General features: G+C 35.9%; 1 protein-coding gene across 1 annotated transcript; it reads left to right on the top strand.

The window, feature by feature from the left end:
- Window positions 1-25: 25 nt before the first annotated feature.
- On the top strand, window positions 26-14997 carry Ost48 (dolichyl-diphosphooligosaccharide--protein glycosyltransferase non-catalytic subunit Ost48). Its single transcript, XM_069827729.1, has 8 exons — window positions 26-207; window positions 1171-1335; window positions 1452-1588; window positions 5373-5561; window positions 6478-6612; window positions 7666-7824; window positions 9733-9963; window positions 10432-14997. Exons 1-8 carry the CDS (start codon window positions 63-65, stop codon window positions 10585-10587), a joined length of 1317 nt encoding a protein of 438 aa, XP_069683830.1. The 5' UTR covers window positions 26-62; the 3' UTR covers window positions 10588-14997.
- Window positions 14998-19960: the final 4963 nt, after the last annotated feature.

Here is a 19960-nt window from a genome sequence, read left to right as displayed (position 1 = left end):
CTTGAGTTAACTCCAGCCAATAATGACCAGCCAACGTGTTGACGTTGGCCATGAGGTGAAAAATGGCGATGTGTATTAAGATGTGGTCGATATTCGTAGTACTTATTGGAATTATTTCCATTGTAAATGCAGGAGGAGATACATTAGTGTTACTAGATAATCTTGCTATTAAGGAAACACATTCGATGTTCTTTAAATCCTTACAAGGTATGCTACGTACAGACCATTTGGTACTCTTTAATGAATTTTGCCGGTATGTGGGTATTTTGTGTAATTGAAAATTGTAGGCTATGGTTTTTTTTTAAATATAGTAGTATATGTAGAACTTCGATAATTGTATATATTAATTATTATTTGCCTAATTTTATTTAAATTGAAATACGTTAAATGTTAAAGTTAAGGACTTTGAATTCATTGAACAGAATTTACCTTTATCTCAAGATCTATTTAATAAAATTGTATCTTGTTAGCTTTCTAAAAGTAAGAAAACTGGTCTCAGTAACTAAGGAAGCATAATAGTAAAACCTCCTGTGCTTACTACATTATTACCTGGGCTTTTTTGTTAACTTTAAGTTAGTATGATTCCAAGTGGGTTGGAAGAAGGCCAAAAACATTTCGCTAATATTGAATGCTGTATTATTGACGTAAAATAATCAGGTAATTCGGTAGAAAACATTGGTCAATATGGCGGACATCATCAGTGATAGGTTAGGTTTGGTTTGTTTTGTTTTGTTCAGGCTTCTGGTATGCCTACCTAAAACCCAAATCTAACCTGTCAGTGATCCTTGATGATGTCATTGGTGCCCTTCATATTGACCAACTTTTTCTACCGAATTACCAATAATCCCAATAATTATTTAGCGCACGAGAAGTTCAGGTGATTTTAGAAGCGAAAATCGCATATTCACAAAGGATATTTTTGTAGAGATAAAGTTTAATATTTTGTAAGGCGATATACTTCAATGAGCCACGGTAGTATTTAACCGAAAATACAATAAACACCTGAACTTCCCATGCACTAGTTTCTCCTGTTATTTTAACGTTATTGTTATTATTAATGTTATTTTTCCTTGAAGTTTGAATACACGGCACTCACCGTTTATTCAGATATTACCGGTACCTATTTTTAAACGATTTTCATACGTTTTGTTGTACATATTTTTATTGCAGAAAGGGGCTATACACTTACTTTCAAGTCAGCTGACGATGCAAGCCTTGTTCTATCGAAGTACGGAGAATTTCTTTATGAACATCTGATTATTTTTGCTCCTTCTGTTGAGGAATTTGGTGGTACCCTGAGTGTGGAAACCATAACAGAATTCATTGATGGCGGAGGTAAATAATTCATGTCAAATTGTGCCTTCTGGAGTTTTCAGGAATTCTTTAATATAACCATAAATATATATATATATATATATATATATATATATATATATATATCTTGTTTCCAGGTAATGTACTTGTTGCTGGAAGCTCCAATTCGGGAGACGTCTTACGAGAATTAGCATCAGAAGTTGGTTTTGAGGTGGATGAAGAAGGAGCATCAGTCATAGATCATCTTAACTATGACGTTAATGATTTGGGCAAGGTATTAAGTCAGTATTTCAAACTGTTGCTTGTAGTGTTCTTAAGTTAGACGTTGTTTGTCTGGAACAAATTTCTATATTCTAGAGAAGATTCGCGGTTTTCCTTTTCCTATTCTGTCACTCCTATGTTTTAATCCCATTACATCTGTTTCTACCCTTCTACCTTACCACGCCTAGGCCTACCTTCTACATATCTTGTAGTATTTACTACTGTTACTGTATTTTATTAAGTTTAGTTGCCTCTGTGGTTTAGCGGTTATTATGCTGGCTGTTGAATCCAAGGTTTGCGTGTTCAAACCCGGCTGAAGGCTGTGGTAGAATCCTTAGCATTGCTTTCTGTGAAGGCAACTAAAACTGTGGGTCTCGTGTTGCGTATTTACGGCTTGTAAGCGACTTTTGTCACTGATAGAGGGCTGCAGATAAATTTTGTTGGTCATTAGTACAGGACACTAAACTATTTTCAACTAAAGATTGAAGTAGACGTAAACAAAACCGAAATGTATTACTCCGCAATCGCAAGCTAGCTACCAAAGCAGCCACCAGGGCGCATTATTTTCAGCAAGTGAGCACGCAGGGCAGCCACCGTCTGATATATTGCAGACATTTCAACACATTCATTGAACTAACCTGTAAAATGCTCACAGAGGGTTAATATTTATTATTTCTCAACTGGGAATCGTGGATTTTCTTTTTCTGTAGATTCGTGATTGAATGTTATTCTTTGAAGAATGGAGAATTTCTTTAATTCTATAGAAATTTATTTGAGGTTGGCAACACTGAATCTCGCACTGTGTTATTCCAGCTGTGCTGATGTGCCCTGTGAAGCTGCAAGTCACCTTGGGAGGGATTTAATGCCTATTACGCATGCGCGTTGCCATAATACACGTTACAATGATTTAACACGCAATGTCTGAAACTACTAATATAAACATGTTGTTTAATTCGTAAGAAAGTGTTCTTATAAGCATGTTTAATTCACTCGTATTCCATGTATATTATACATTTTATTATTTTAGAAGGAACTATTTTAATGTGAGGAAGAAGATGACGTGCGTCCAATAGCCAATCAGGAACCATTATGCCACGTGCATTTACTTACATTTACTTCAATCTTTAGCTGGAAAGAGAGTAGAGTAGGTTTTGTATAAAGTTTCTTAGTTCAACTGCGGAGTCTGTACTCATCATGATTTGTAAATGTATTCTTAAGCAGCAATGACTAGGCAGTATACCTGCTACCGTACTCAGATTCCCTCTAATGTTGGAAAGTGTGTATCAGGCTATGTTCCTTGAATGAAGACTTTATTTTGTTTTATGGCTACTTTATTCTAAGCATTTCGGAATTTCTTATAAAGATGGTCTTTCAGTACTCAGACTCAGAGTCCAGCACTTACAATGAGGCCAATATAAAGCACTTTGAGTCCCTTCCTTGGCCAAAGCATCAGCCTTCTTATCAGTGGCGGCTCGTGCCAGATAAATTAGGTGAAGGTCAATAGAATTCTAGGTAATTTCCTGGAATCGTTATATACCCGTGACGTCGCGAATGCTTTTGTAACCTATACGATGGGCATATTGAATTAATGTAATATATTCACCATTTTCTTAAGTTTTATGAAAAGCACAGCATATAAAATAAACAAATTTTCAACATTTTCGGAAGCTACGTCCCCTTGATCCCGAAGAATTCACTGTCCCAACAAAACTTCCACACAATACATACCACAACATAATAAAACAACCACAAGTCCACATGACATAAAAAAGACAAAATCTAACACATTTTATACAACACTTCAAATTAAAAGAGTACACAAGAAATAGGACCCATAACAAAATTCAAAATCACAATCATAATCGTAAACTGCATTCATATTTTAAATCAACTTCGGAACATGCAACTTCCAATATAAGCTTACCTATCCAGTAAAATCAAGCAGTATTCTGTTAAACAGAAAACTTACACTTGAACGGAAAAGAAAGGGGCACTAGTAATTTCATCTCTTACAAGTTCATTGACGCATTCAGAAATACAATCAATTATTTCATTTTGAATCCTTTTAGATTTCCCAGAAAGAACAGGCCTAATTTTTTCATAGTGATTTCTAATTTTCATAGGGCCAATGAAATGAGAGCCAATAATTCTTTGAAATTCCCCCTGTTCTGTGACGAAATACTCTCATCATGACACGAAAAGCCAACTCCTGCTTGCTTAGAAACAATACCGTATCGATTGCAGTGTGCATTACCAGTCTATTTAAACGTACGTTTTCATTAAATTGACTTACGTATAACCTATAACTTTCCTTTAGTGCATCCGCAATGGTGTTCAGTCCTTTAATTGCAAAATACATTTAATGTGTTCAGCTGAATCTGCATGGCTGTAAAGACCGCGATTGACATTTCTGAAATCGCAAAATCCAGTTGAATTCCAAGCGGGTTTCTTGTTCCCCAGAAGAAGACAAGGCCAACAATATAACTTCTCGTTACAGTGACTCCCACATAACCAGTTGCAATCAGCATACCACGAATCTTGAAACTGAATATTGTATGACCGACCACCACTTTTCACTTTTTTTCATAGTTATATTAATGTGACGTGTTGTTCTGCGGTATTTTAAAATATCTTGCTTATCTTCTGCACACCAACGAGAGAACGGTGTCTCCAAAAGATTACACACTAAATCGTTTAACGGATTCATGTTTTCATCGCATTAATACACGTAGTAACACATTCACACTTCGCTGCACTTGTCACAACAAAGAATACCTAAAGCGAAATCGTTGGTCAGCGCGGGTCAAATGTACAACGTAGTTTCAAATGTTATGCCAACTTTCTTTATTACAGGGTACTCAAATTATTTCAAAATCCATATAAAACATAATATTCAAGAGGTGCTAACGTTAAAAAATACCAAAATATATACGTTATATACTAAATTTAAACAATATTTAACTTCTTTACAGAATATTTTATGTTTTCTTATTTAGTTGCAAAATATTACAGTTTGCCACCCTGATCCAATGTTTGGACGAGAGAGAGATTCTGTCTTTCAAGAATAGAGAAAGGAGATGAATGCCTGCTCCACAGACCCTCATAATAGCCTCGCAAAAGGGACCGGTAATTCATAGTAAGCAACTCGTCATGGCAACCGGGTGTGTTTACTGAAGGCGAAAAGGAAAGCCTCATTCGGACCTTCAGCTGGTCTGCTAGCCACGTGGCCTGACTGGTGAGGGGTTCGTGTGAAGTACTGCAGTGAACGTTAACTGAGCGGATTAAGCCGAACAAGATATTAAAAAATAGAGCAAAATATGGTTTAGTGAAGAATTCATTTTATTTTAATTTCTTGATAAAATATATTTTATTAAAGCACGAAAAAAGGGGTGAAGGTGGCCTTCATGTACTTCACTTGAATAACCACCACTGCTTCTTATTACCCACAGCACCAGTGTGTCAGGAACCCACACAATGTATACTTTTCTATACCTTGCCAGTCCTCTCAGGATGTTTCTGAACTCGTCAGCCAGTTGGAAATTACTTTCAATCCCCAGTCTTATATAGAGCTACTGTTAATTTGTATGTAACAAGGCATAAAATGAGAAATATTTGAATGTAAAGTCTGCGAACATCTCTAGATCACTTCTACCTAATTTAAACTACAAGTATATTCCATAGAATTTCGTCATACGAGTAACATTGTCAAGTGATTTTCATTTATTTACATAGTCTTTGTACAGATAAATACATTATATACATATAAATTAAGAGCATTGTTAAACATTGTGTTTCAGCATACTCTTATAGTGGCAGAACCTACCAACCTCATTGATGCTCCTGTGATAACAGGATCACGCTCTGTATCACCACTCCTGTACCAAGGTACAGGGCTTGTTGCTGACAGAGACAACCCACTTGTCTTGCAGATATTGTCTGCCCACAGCTCTGCATATTCTTATGTTCCTGATGAACCCATTAAGGAGGTAACATTATAAGAATTTGTGTGAGAATAAGATTATATTCTTAAATTAAACATAATTCTCGTCAGCACTAAGAATTAGGTCATTCTACAACTGCTCTGCCTGCAGTGTTAGGATTGCAATGTCTCTTATGGGGACTGATAACTGAACTGCTGAAACTTGATGAAAAATATGATTTTTTTTTTTAACAAATCTACAATAAAGGGTGGGTTAAAAGTCACTTTCCCCAAACGCTTCCTTACATTTAATTACATTCAATTTACATTTGACTACACATTCTTTTACAGATTTTGTTCAAAATGGAGGCCCTGTTTGTCGATACACAATTCACAATGTTTAGACCCTGCTTTACAGATGACAGAACATAACTCACGATTTTCACGAATTACTGTTCAATCATCTGTCGCAATTGATGCAGATTCTGCAGTTTCTGAGCAAAAACATAATTTTTTAGGATACCCCACAGCGAAAAATCACATCAGGTCACGTTGTTCTATGGTTAATTTGCGATTCATTGCAAGAAACTAGCAATTATTCACAGAGATGCAACCCAACACAATAAAACAAAACAACAACAATAACACATGGCATCAGAAAAACAGTTGATGCACGAACATGGTTGTCAACCCACCACTTATTACACCAGCTATTCGTTTATTCAAGTTATGACATTTGTATATGTGTACAAGTATGAAACCTAAGAACGAATATTGAGGAAAGTGACTTTTGACCCACCTTCTATTTTTTCTTGTGAAAATAAAAATTATTCATAGCATCTTAACTTAGACACAGTGCTTTATTGTGTTATGATGTAGTGCCAATAATGTTGCATTTTCGAGTCTTGCACTCAAGACTGAAAACCCTGTACTTGTGCACTGCTCTGGAAAATATTAATGATGCTTTGATTTGTAAATTTCAGTATCCACATGCTGTGGGTCGTAACACGCTCCTGATAGCTGCTCTGCAAGCCAGGAACAATGCACGTGTTGTCTTCTCTGGCTCACTATACTTCTTTTCTGATGAAGCATTTACATCGCCTGTTCAGAAAGCATTGGTGAGTAGTTGCTAAACTCCCCATGTAATAAAGAAGTATGAAAGTGGTGAATATGTTTATACTAATTTGTCTAATGCTGTGGAGATCTAACTACATGCGCTGTGTGAGGGGAGATTTTTACATGAGCTCATTAATACCGTATTTATTCGCGTATTTTCTCCCCTCGAGTAATTTCTCCCCAAGCTTTTAGAACATGTTTTTCAGAATCTTATTTTCTTTGCGTAATTTTTCATTCTTAATTTAAACAAAATTGAAGACCTGAATTGACAAACATCCTAAGTCCAAAATTGACTTTTAACTGACATATGTTGTGTTTTGCATAGACTACCATCATGTGAAAAAAAGAGTATCCCAGTCCAACTCTAAGCCTGTGTTTCTTTAATCGTAAAAATATTTATATCAATACTCTTTATATTGCAAGCCTGTATAGTTTTCTTGTTCCCCTGAATGAATTACTTCAGTGGACTTTGGATGTTTGTCAATTCAGATCTTCAATTGCACATTCCTTTTCCCTTCAAGAACATCTTTTGTGAAGAGTTCAAGTATCGAAAAAATAAGCATGGGAAACCCAAGGTTGTTATTTGTTCCTTTTATAATGAAACGATTTAATTTCTCTGACAATGAGGAAGATGATTTAGTTTTGTTATCTGTTGAAAGTAGTGCAGTGTAAAATACATGTACGTTTATTTTCTTTGCGTTATTAAAAAATAATTTTTTACGAATATTTTACTGAGGTTAATCAAGGTCAGGCTAAAGGTATTAGAACTGACATACTGTTGAAAAAAAGAAAAGCCACAAAATTATCCATAATTACTGAAATTGTACAGCATATATTAGTAGTTGTTTTGTATTTAACATTGATTTGATTAGTATATCAATTGTTTGATGTTATTTATTATCAGATTATTCTTGATAGTTTGTAGTTCTTGCATAAATTTCCTTTTCTAGAATTTTGAGAAAAAAAAAAAGGAGGGGGAATAACGCGAATAAATATGGTAGTTCCCTTGTGAGTTTCATTTTGACGTTGAAGATCTCTGTTTGTGTTCTGTGTAGGGTGGAAAGAAGTTCGATGTATCTGGTAACCAGCAAGTGGCGACTGCACTCAGCCAGTGGGTGTTTAAGGAACATGGAGTGCTACGTGTGAAGTCTGTGACCCACCATCGTCCTGGTGAGAAGGTGCCTCCACAAGCTTATACCATCATGGAGACAGTGGTAAGTATTACAGTTGATGATGTACGTGGTACAGTCATTAAGTTCTAATACTGAGCGCATAGTGGCACTGTGGTGCACTATAGCGCATAGGTGGCGCCATGGTATGATACCTTGTCAGTTAGTCTCTCGACCCAACAAGAGACAGTTGAGTGCATGCACTGTAAGCAGAGTCTCTCGACCCAACAAGAGACAGTTGAGTGCATGCACTGTAAGCAGAACTATGGTCTTTATTGTGACGGTGATTTGAATGCGCACGTCGGAACCCGAGATGTCACAGTTTGAGCAACGGGCAAACATCAAGTTCTGCCAGAAATTAGGCAAAACTGCTGCCGAAACGTTTCAAATGATGCAGCAAGTTTACGGTGAGGATGCAGTGAGTCGCAGTGTTGTGTTTAGGTGGTGCCGACGTTTTTCGCAAGGAAGAGACAGTTTGGAAGATGATGTGCGTACTGGTCGGCCACAAACAATTCGAACTGAACGCAAGATCCAAGAAGTTACAACGTTGGTGCGTGCTAACCGCTCCCAATCGGTAGACGATATCGCAGCAACAGTAGGAGTCAGCCATGGTACTTGCTACAAAATTCTGTCTGATGACCTGAACATGTCTCGTGTTACCCAGCACAGTGTGCCACGAATCCTGTCGCAAGACCAACGTGATGATCGCATGACGATTTGTGCTGATGATGATCCGACATTTCTCAACCAGATAATAACTGGAGACGAAACTTGGTGTTTCCTTCACGATCCGCAACTGAAACGACAATCCGCCACCTGGAAAACGCCGTTATCACCACGACAGAAAAAACCGCGACAAGACAGGTCAAAAGGCAAGGTGATGCTTGAACTGTTTTTTGATTCAAATGGAATTGTTCACATGGAATTCATCCCCAGAAGGTGCAACTGTGAACAAAACCCGCTACAAAGAGATCCTTGGCCGTTTACGAGATTCAATTTGCCGTAAGCGACCTGAGCTATGGCGTACAAAGAATTGACTGTTGCTACATGACAAAGCCCCTGCACATCGCTCTGTCCTTGTCCAAGAGGAACTTGCAAGACAACAGGTGACAGTTCTTCCACACCCTCCGTACTCACCTGATCTCGCACCATGCGATTTTTTTCTCTTTCCTCGCATGAAAGCAACCCTACGTGGGCGTAGATTTCATTCTTCCGAAGAGGTCATGACTGCCACAAGAGAAGCCATACAGGACTTTCCTGCCAACATCTTTCAATGGTGCTTCCAGCAGCTATACCAACGTTGGCAAACATGCATAACGGTCAACGGAGACTGTTTTGAGGGAAGATGTGGTTCTGTATAAATTTACGCCGTGTTATGCGGCATCTTGTGATACATCCAGATTCTTGTGGGAGCCTATCCTCCAGGCGTCAAGTCTTAGAACTTAATGACTGTACCACGTATAAGGCATGGTTTATCCCTCACCCCAATGGTAGGGCCCTTAACTTGCCATTTTTCACCCCAACTCTACAACCAAGCTCATAAATGTTGCTAGTGCCAAGAAGCATGGATCACTATTATGAAATGATGTCAAATAGCCAGTGGATTTCGCACTAGATTTCGTGGCTTTGTAGAATGAGATTATTTCCAGTTTGTTAGTTTTGTCATCTGTAATCTTGGAAGTGATGCAGAGATGATAGCAGTGTAACTGATTTAGTCATTCCAAGATGTGATGAATTTTGGGAACATAATAATCAGAACTAGTTACCATCAGATTCATCATACTGGTGGAGGACCATTGCAGTTACTCTTATACTTCTATAACTAACATCTAGTATTTTACTGTAAATTTTATAAAAGGAAAAAATCAAAATTATTGGAAAATGTAATGATAAAAGCATCATATTTTATGATGAGATGTTGAGATTCTGGCATTGCCATGCTTATTGTTACAGGTTTACACGATAGAGATTGAGAAACTGCAGAAAGGAACTTGGGTTCCATATGACGCAGATGATGTACAGCTGGAGTTTGTTCGCATTGATCCCTTTGTGCGTACAACTCTTAAAAGAAAGCAGGGTGGTAAATATGAAGCCAGATTCAAGATCCCTGACGTATATGGTGTGTACCAGTTCAAGGTGGATTACAACCGTGTTGGTTACACACATCTCTTCAGTACTACACAGGTAAGGGAGAAACATAATTTACATATTTTATTTTTATGCTTACATGGTATTAACCACAATGTGAGACATGTTTGGGGAATGGATAGAGGACCTAGAAACAAGCAAAAAAGTTTATGCAAACATATAATCAAGTTTTTTACTCATTTTTTATATTTACATCTTTGTTTTCTAAATCCATGGGCAGTCTACTGCTATGGAATAACAGTTAGTACATCTGATCGTGAAATGAGCAGGCAGGGTTCAAATCCTGGTTTGGGTTTTTCTGGGGTTTTCCCTCAACCAATTGAAGCAGAATTGCTGGGTAACATCTGGCGTTAGACCTTGGAGTCATTTTGTGTGTGTGTGTGCGTGCGTGCGTGCGTGCCATACTTCTACAAGTACTTGCTGGAAGATGAATGATTTGCAAAAGTAAACGTTATCATTGTTTGTACGAAACATGTTCTGAGAGCTTTGGTTTTTATTTTCCAGGTTTCTGTACGTCCTCTGCAACATACAGAATATGAACGCTTCATCCCAAGTGCATATCCATATTATGTCAGTGCATTTAGCATGATGGCTGGAGTTTTCTTATTCAGCATTGTGTTCCTTCATTATAAAGAAGATACTAAAAGCAAGAGTGAATAGTTACACATTCCAGTGCAATGTTTATCAAAGACTAATACTGCCAACAAAGCTAGAAAGTCATGTCACTGCAGTACAAAGAATGTTTTGTGCGTAAATATATGTAAAACATTGAAAGAAGTAACATTAAATCATACAGTAATGTTTCGGCTGATTATATTTTAAAGAAGTGTCTCTTTTGTAATTTAATTCTTGCAGTTATATTATTCACCATAGTCACAGATTGTTATAATTTAACTTTGAGGAAAGATCTGTTTTACGTAACTCATAACCAAAGAGTTAGAAGAGAGATTGTAGAGTGGCCAAGTTGCCTTGTACAGCGCTCTTAGCAGTGCCGCCACAGAACATGGCAGGTATGAATTAAGCGCCTTCCGTTGTATAAATTCGTCTGTTTACAATGTTGTGTATATGGAGATAGGAGCTACGAAAAACAAAAAAAAAAAATATATATATATATATATATATATATATATATATATATATATATGTGCCTCTTGTGTGAGCTGCATATAACTGCATTAACAAAAAAAAATACAAATGATATATCATATTTCAGGTAAATTTTATGCAGTTAAGTCCATAGTTCTGTTAATTAGCAGCATTTTTTCATGTGTAAATGTGTAACAAAGCCCGACATACCATACCGTTTACAGTATTTTTCTTTTCTTGCAGATTCCCTTTCAAAAAAAAAAAGGGGGAACTCGTGAAACAGTGAGTAATAAATATGAAACGAGACAAATGGTGTCCCTCTGGGCATAGCTTTTTGTGTTCACGACACTTCGAAGATAAATATATAGTGAACAACTCCATGAAGACGATGAGCTGTAGCTTATAAAAAGTAGGCCTATTTCAAAGACGAATGATAAACCAAATAAATGGTTCACTAGTAATGGACTTAAACTAAAAATGGATAAAACCACAACAATTCCGTTTCAAACCCAGTTAAAACCTAATAGCAATAAAATATTAAAATTATATTTCGACACTGGCATCCAAAATTCTGCAAAACTCTCAGGTAGGCCATACTGTTGTTACTATTTTGACTGGAAGGACATGAAAGAACATACTGTAATTATACACTTATAATAATAATAATAATAATGTGATGCCCAGACAGAGCAGCCGGCTGCTGGCCTCACGTTCACATTCCGATAATTATACACTACTATAACAAAAAAAAAAACTAAAGGCGTGTTGGATCATGTTTTACTCATGTCACAAGCTTAGAGATGAAGATTGTTTACTACAGTTAGGGCCTACTTTCATTCTATATCTTACGGTACAATAAATAGTTTTGCAACGTGTACAGACTGGGAAAACAATTTAATAAAATCATCCGAATCATACTTCATTTTGTAGGCAGTCTTGCAGGTCGCAATTAACAAAACTTTCCTTCAGTATATTTGCTGGAACTGGTGTCATACATACATGACAATTTTGCTCAAGTTATTCTTTTAAGCTTTCCTTCTAGGAATAGCTCAAATGTTTTAAATTTAGTATACATAAGTTCTTTATTTTAGATTAAGTTACTAGCACATAAGTCAAATATTTGACGAAACAATAGATTTTTCCACTTCAGTTTAACTGATTTATGTAAACGAAATTTTGACAGCTTCACGACTCCAACCTTACTTATCGTCACACCCACTTTAATGTCATAGACTACAGTGGACTATAGTGGACTTTATGTTGTCAGCAAACAGCTGGATACATTAAGAAGATTGATTGATTGTGTTAATGGTGGACACTCTTTCAATTTTCTTCAAACATAGCGGCTCAATGGCCACTCTATAATCTCTCTTCTAACTCGTTGCTCGTAACAAAACAGAATTTACATAAATGTTTACAATGCGAACTCTTCTATACATTTGTCACTTTTCTTTAAGAATTCTTGTATCATTAACAACAGTAGAATGAACAGTTGTTTGTTGAAATTATTAGCTGGTATTGTAATACATCAAAATAATGTTTGTTTCTGCTCTCGTATTAGTCATCAGGATGCTTTGGTTTATGGCTTTCTCACACACAAGTGTTGTTAGATAAAAACTTTGCTTTTGCCTGAGCTGGGACAGTATCAGAATTTCGCGATACTTGATACCTGATAACCAGTTGAGGGTTGCAATTTCAATGATGAAGCAGGGACACTAAACCTCGTTTAAAATTTATAAGTAATTTGACTCTTTGAAACGTGACTGCAATATTGTAACAGATATTTAATTTATAAAACAAAATTTATGTTTACAAATTACTTTTTTGACTAATAAATGTAGGCTAAATATATTTATATACTTGCTGGTTGTTATTTTATAATCACTCTAAAGTAAATGGTCTTGTAAGACATGTTGAATATTTCTAAAAATAGTAATTTGACAACCATAAAGATGTAAGAACTGTAAAAATTAAGACACTGAAGATGGTAGCAAAGAAAAATAAAAGGAATACAAAGAGGAAAAGGGAAAAAGACTCCTGTAAATAAAAAATAAAAATATGAAAGAAAGGTAGATTGGTCCCCTCTCTGTTTTGAGCTTTGTATTTTTAATAGCAACTTTTTAATTTTTCCTAAGTCCTGTGTGTCAGGTGGTAAATACATTGTTAAACAATTTTTCTGAAAATACTTTTATTGACTATATGCATAAACATGGAAAAGGCAGCTGATACAGTAGAAGAGAGAAAATAAATATCTGATTATAAAGAAGATGGAACATAGTATAAAATTAGTGAAAAAAAGTAAAATATAAGTGCAATAATCATACTGCTTAGTAAGGCATCAAAATATCGAGAATTATACTGTCTCAGCTCTACTTCTGGCTTTATAAAATGAAAATTTGAGTATTCTCGTTTCATCTTCATATTTTTTATTCAGTCTCATTTATTCATATTTGAATTTAAGTATCTTCATTGCCTGTAATATGACATCATCAGGCATGCAGTATAGATGTACTGTCACAAAGATTTCAGTCACAGAGTAAGTATTTTGTAATATGCCTTTTTATCTTGATCAACAAAGGGTCTGTAAGCCTAAATGTGCAGCTATTTGCTGTAGATGATTGTTATGCTTAGGATATGCGCCATACTTCGGACATGGACACTACACATTCTTCAATGGTGCAGCCGAAAATACAGAATTGAGAAGTATTGATACAAAAATATGAAGTTGAAGAGTCTTGAAGGAATTCTGTTGGAAGACGTTCAGGTATCTCTGCCATATTGTGATCAAGCCCTCAAGGCTTTGCAGAATGAGATCATATACATCTCACGACCGATTGCCAAAAAGAAGATTATGTTCTACAATAACAAGACAGAAGCTCTCCCTGTGGACGATGAGTTCCAGAAACTCTGGTGCTCTGTGGCAGTTGAGAGTATGGATGACCTGAAGATAGAGGAATATCTGGAGAAACAGGGATGCCCCACAAGCGTAAGAAACCAAACCAACTCAAGAAGCCGCGAGACAACGAACACTTGGCTGACATCCTGAAAATGTACGATGAAAAGTGAAGATTGGAGAAGTGAGAGTGGGATTATTTATTGTGACGTTGGTAGAGGAGACTGATGCTGTTGACTGAACACGAAGACTGGTAGACAATGCAGAAGTACACAGTTTGTAATTGTGTGCGACTGAAATGATAACAAAAGGGTGTATGTTGTATCCTGTATAATTGATGGAACTTACAACTTTGTTTTAATATATTATAATTTAAGTTGGGAAATATTACGTTTTTATATTTTTGTTTAACTTAACTGTTACAGTTTTTTTTAATTAATAATAATATTCATATAGAAGGAATTATCTTCAGTTCTGTTTTTTTTTATCCTGTCATTTATTTAACCAGAAAAAAGAAACATCATTGGCATTAAATATGTTGTTGGAAATCCTTTGTTGCATTTATAAACATTTTTTTAATGGTAAGAGGTTTCTTTACTTGTAAATATATATTATTAAATTTGTTTCCTTCCGTCTGAGCTATGCATGCCACAGTATATTCTTTATAATCTGAATTGAGATCGTGTATATTTAATGCAATGAATTCTTACTGTTCACGAAAGTTTTGAAACAGTGCATCCATCCTCTGCACAATGAAGCGAGAAACAAAGCCTAGTGTGTGTTGTAACCATTTTATAGCTATCAAAAATGCACGTGAGAGTATTTATTACATTTCTGTTATTGATGCAGTCTTAAAATTCAAAGTAATTATTTGAGTCATACCACGAAAATGTTGCATTTTTTGTAGTACACTTTTGTACCTCTGTTCATTTCTTTTTTTCACGTAATGTATGGTAGTTAGATGTGTGTATTTAGAGGTAATGGTATGCTTTTCTTTCTGTATGTTCATAGATAGGTGTTTGTTATGGTTGTATGTGCACATGACATCTATGTTACTGGAGACTGAATAAATGAAAATTATTGAGTCATAATGTGTTATTCTTGCATTTCTATGTGAAATGATACCTTTGTAACACAACATGCATGTTTATACCACCCACGAAGATAATTAGAACTGGCAAAGAAATTTAGTCCTTGAATAAAGATGATGGTGGTGGAGATAGAGTACAAAAAATAGTTTTTTATGCTTCAGAAATGTTAAATGTGTTAAAACTCGAGTGTCTTAATTTATGATAGTGAACTTGTGGAACTATATCTTTCTTATTTCGGCTCTTAATTAAGTGGTGAGGAAGTTCACAAGCCATTAGATGAAGAGGGAGAATCAAATCCTGATCTTTAGTCTCAGATGACCACTACAAAGGAAAAGGACCTTGTAGGAAGAAGACTAAAAACAGACAGTGAATACTGCACAGTATTAAAAAAATATGTGCCTTATGGTTGATAATTTAACTGTGTAGGTGATAGGCTTATATTACTGTGGCGAAGACAATTTTGTCTAGTATTAATTTCGACAGCTATCACATTTCGACCAAATGATATGTGAACAAACCAGTGACTGAGCTTGGTTTCATTGCCCCCTGCTGCTTAAAACAGTAAGTCTCCTTTGGCTCCCCCCTCCACTTAACCCTCAGGTTATCATGGCACTTCATTGTTAAAAAACATACTTTTTTAATATAGGAGGTTGTATTATTGTATTTTATACATAAGTATTGTTTTAATACAAAAGATTAAATGTGTAATGCATATACAAGTAGTATCACAATTACACAACTTTTTACTATAGTCAAACATTGAAAAGGGGGATCTGAAAGATAATGAACTCGACAGTTCATCGTCGACAGTTGTATTAAAATAGCAAGGTAATAATATGAGATATAAAAAATAATACTGTATAGCTGTCACAGCGGTCCAATGGCTAGAGCTCTGGACTTACAGTCCTGTGGACCAGGGGCGGCTTTAGAGGTAGTGCCGTTGTGCCATGGCACTACCAGAATACAGAAGGAAAAGGAGAATTCATATTTTCCGCTCAAAACCTGAGAGAAACAAGTTACGCTTATACAATCTCTACCGTCAATATGATCTTTGCAGCGAAACACGTTGTAACCAGTGTTTGGAGGATGGATCTGTGCCAGGCACTACATCCCATAAGAAATATAATGGGATGCGTGCAATCTTCATGTTCGCTCGTCCTTTTCAGTATCTAAAGCATGATCTAAAATGTGCCAGGCACAAATTGCCGCTGGCTTTTGCAATGCTTGTAAAACTGTATACATCCCCATTTTCTATGCCGATCCCTTACTACCTCTCGCTCTATCTGCCCTTCCACTTTGTCGGAACAAGTTTCGTAGAGCGAAGACTGCAACGGTTTCTTGAAAACTTGCTTGAGAAAGTTTTCACTTTATTATTTCTACAACAGTACCAATTGTAGTGTGAACGTGTTAAGTCGTGAGGTTGTCATCGTAATAGTGGTCGTGTTATCGTGTTGTGTAATGTGAAAAAATGAACTCGATTGGCGCTTTATTGAAATCTCCGTTTTCAACATTAACATATGAAAACAAACTTCGTGTTAAAGAATTAGGCAGACATATACCGCACTTAAATATTCATCAAAAGCAGCAAAGTGCTAAAGTTAATAGATCTCGCAAATTCAACCCAGATATTTATTTAAAAACAACTGGTTGTGTGGATGTGATGTGAAAAATGCGTTCTTCTGTTTCCCGTGTGTTCTGTTCCGAGGTGAACTTAGCTGGTCAAAAGTGGGTGTGACAGATTTAGTACATTTATGGGGTAAAATAAAAACACATCATAAGTCAAAGGTTAATATGAATAACGTCTTCAGTTTGTCTATGCTGGCTAAAGTGAACATTGAAAATCAGTTAAATTCACACTACAGACTCGCGATTGCAAAACACAATGAGCAAGTTGATAAAAACAGATATGTGTTAAATTTAATAATAAATTGCATACGATTTTGTGGGGCACTAGATTTAGCACTAACAGGGCACGATGAATCTGAGGAGTTTTGTTTGCAAAATAGACAACTTCAACAAAAAATGATGGATTTATTTTCAAGTCAGAAGAATCGGCGAATGGGTTTTATCTATCGCGCATATTAACCTGGTCAACAAAAGTGCTCAAGTCCTCCAGTTGTATAAATTTTGGTGAGTGATTATTATTATTATTATTATTATTATTATTATTATTATTATTATTATTATTATTATTATTAGAGACGAGAATTTCATGCACTATAAAATCCCAAAATATGCATGCATTCATGCACTATGAAACAATGAAATATGCATGATCAAGCGAAAAATACATGAAAATATGCACTTTTATTTTTGTTTCAAATGTCTTATTTCACTTCACTTTTTTTGCACAGTTAAAAACCTAACAACATTTTTAAATTGGTTTCTGTGAGGTTCCTGCACTTGTCAGTCAATATGTTTTTGTAGGCAGAGAATGACCTCTCTATATTGCAAGAAGTTACGGGTTTAAACTTAAATGAACATATTTGTGACAGTGTCAGGTCAAATTCTTCATTCAAGTTTTCGCCACAAATAACCTTCTTCACTGAACAAAAGAATCGGCAGTCCGGGTTAGCATTTATGACCCTGTCCAATTTGTTTTTCGCCGCTACATCCACTTTCCCACGGAAATTCTTTGCAGATTCTTTCTTTTGTTCCATTCTTACAATATGTGAAACAGATGCGACATGCTGGTCGACTTGAAATTTTTTAGTACATTTCATCTGAAATTATAATAGACCTTACGGTTACCTAGATACGATTTAAAAACGGACATCGTAATTTAATAATTATTTTAAACAAGTTTTGTGATTTTTTTACAAAGAACAATTGTCATATAAAATGTTCGGAAACAGAACAGCATTGCTTAACTCTTTACTCCAACAGTCGCAAAATACGACATCCTCATCTGATCTAATAAAATCTTTTCCTTTACAGTAATCCATTGTGCAAAGAGTACACTTTTGGAATCTTTAAATTGGAAACATATTAAAACCACATTAACACGCGCAAACAGAATAAACAAGCACATTAACAACTTACGATATTCACACACAGCAAACACAGTTTAACGATGATTCCAATTTTAGAAGAATCTAAATTGCTACTAGTACTAGAAAAGGAAGAGAATTTACAACCTCCCTGAAAGAGGATGCTTTTGACCTAAATTATTTGTCGGCAATTTCCTTGAACCCTCTATATTTCCTCTCTACTTACTATTCTCAAAATATCCAACGTAATAAATTCATTTATGACACGCAGTGTATAGAGGGTCGTCGGTAAAGTGTTGTAAAAGTGGTCTTCCGTCCAGGGAAAGGTCCTCTAACACCTTATTGTGAAAATTTTAACATTTTATTTAATTTTTCTGTTATTTAGTTTTTTTTTCTTTTTATTCTTAATCCTGATTCCTGAAGCTAAAATATGGGATATAAAATCGAGAAACTGCGGTGTCTACACAAAACCATTAAAACATGCATTTAAACTGAATGTAATGTATATTATATGCAATGTTAAGCTAAAAATTACCTAAATATGCATTATGCATGTTTTTATCCCTAAAAAGCCGAAAACATGCAAATATGCACGGGAAAAGTACACATATTTGGAACCGGAAAGTAATGAAATGGATAAGTACTAAGTTTGAGCTTTGTCCTATGTTCCTATAAAACATGCATTTGCATGGAATTCTCGTCTCTAATTATTATTATTATTATTATTATTATTATTATTATTATTATTATTATTATTTCTTGTCTTTGGTTTAGACCATAGGCGGATCCAAGGAGGAAATAGTAGGAAAAAGAATTACCCTCCCCCTTAGGGTATCCTGGATCTACCACTGATTTTGGCACTAGGCATTAAATATGTATGAGCCACCACTGCTGTGGACCCAGGTTCGATTTCCGACGTACTCCCGATTTCTTACTTGTGTCGGGCAAGTGCACAAGCCGTAGTTCAGGCAATACAAGGGTTTCCTCCTGGAGCTTCAGTGACAATCAAGTATCAGCAATTAGTAAAACAAAAATGTGCTCTTATCTTACACTATGATTTTAACATAGACTATACTTGTAAGAGGTCAAATGACTTTATTGTCAAACGCCTGGCATTAGAAAACAACAACAACATACTTGTAATTTTCCAAGTATTTTGTCCACAAGCGTCTACACCACTAACCTACAATAAATTTAGTATTATAAATCAATGTAATATCACAGTCTAGTATACTCTCGGCTCCACAAGTAAAGAACCCTGGCCTCACACCACTTCAGCACAGACGACAGTGATTGACAGGCCAGTTAGGGGAAGCTGTTGCCACGTTTGCTCTTGGCTGGACTCTTTAAATGTATTTTCTTTTGCAACTGGTTGGATTCTTTCAAAAATGGAAAATTCACAACACAGCATTCTCGGCGGTCTCCTGGCGGTATCTTTGTCCACAGTTTCACTAATTGGGGGAGCGTGTCAGTCAGATTTATGGCTTCCTGAACCCAACCCTGCAACGAAGGTTCTTTACTTGTGAAACCAAGAGTATACAGTCGCGAAGGTTGAGTTGTGAGGGCGCTAGGAACAATAGACTGTGCCAGTACTATTTCGCATTGTCTGTAATGAGGCGATATTAGCGATCCTAGTGGTTAGCAACTATCTTGGATGCATATTTACTACGTATTGACCTTCGTGACTGTATATACTAAGACTGTGGTAATATATTATTAGATTACTACAGCGTGCTGCTCAATGTTTCGGGCCATTTTGTTTTCGTTCGGCTGTCTTCGGAAAAAGGTTACAATCACTGTGGCGCCACGTGGCGCGCTGATTTCAATACGAATTAATTTTTTATGTAAAAAATAAAAATGTCCGTGTCAGAAGAAAGTGGGAAACAGTCCAAGTGTAATTTTTGTTATGTAGGATTTTCTTTCAAAAGAAATTATGGCGTGTCTTGCACACAGGTAAAAACAACTTTTATATG

Source organism: Periplaneta americana, chromosome 6 (genome assembly GCF_040183065.1).
Source record: "Periplaneta americana isolate PAMFEO1 chromosome 6, P.americana_PAMFEO1_priV1, whole genome shotgun sequence".
Classification (NCBI taxonomy): Eukaryota; Metazoa; Arthropoda; class Insecta; order Blattodea; family Blattidae; genus Periplaneta; species Periplaneta americana.
This window is presented reverse-complemented; position numbering and strand designations above follow the sequence as displayed.

Excerpts from the sequence above, each read along its gene's own strand:
- Ost48 (XM_069827729.1), top strand. The coding sequence starts at position 63 with ATGGCGATGTGTATTAAGATGTGGTCGATATTCGTAGTACTTATTGGA. Across the intron at positions 1,336-1,451 it reads AGAATTCATTGATGGCGGAG|GTAATGTACTTGTTGCTGGA; the intron begins GTAAATAATTCA and ends TCTTGTTTCCAG. Across the intron at positions 5,562-6,477 it reads CTGATGAACCCATTAAGGAG|TATCCACATGCTGTGGGTCG; the intron begins GTAACATTATAA and ends TGTAAATTTCAG.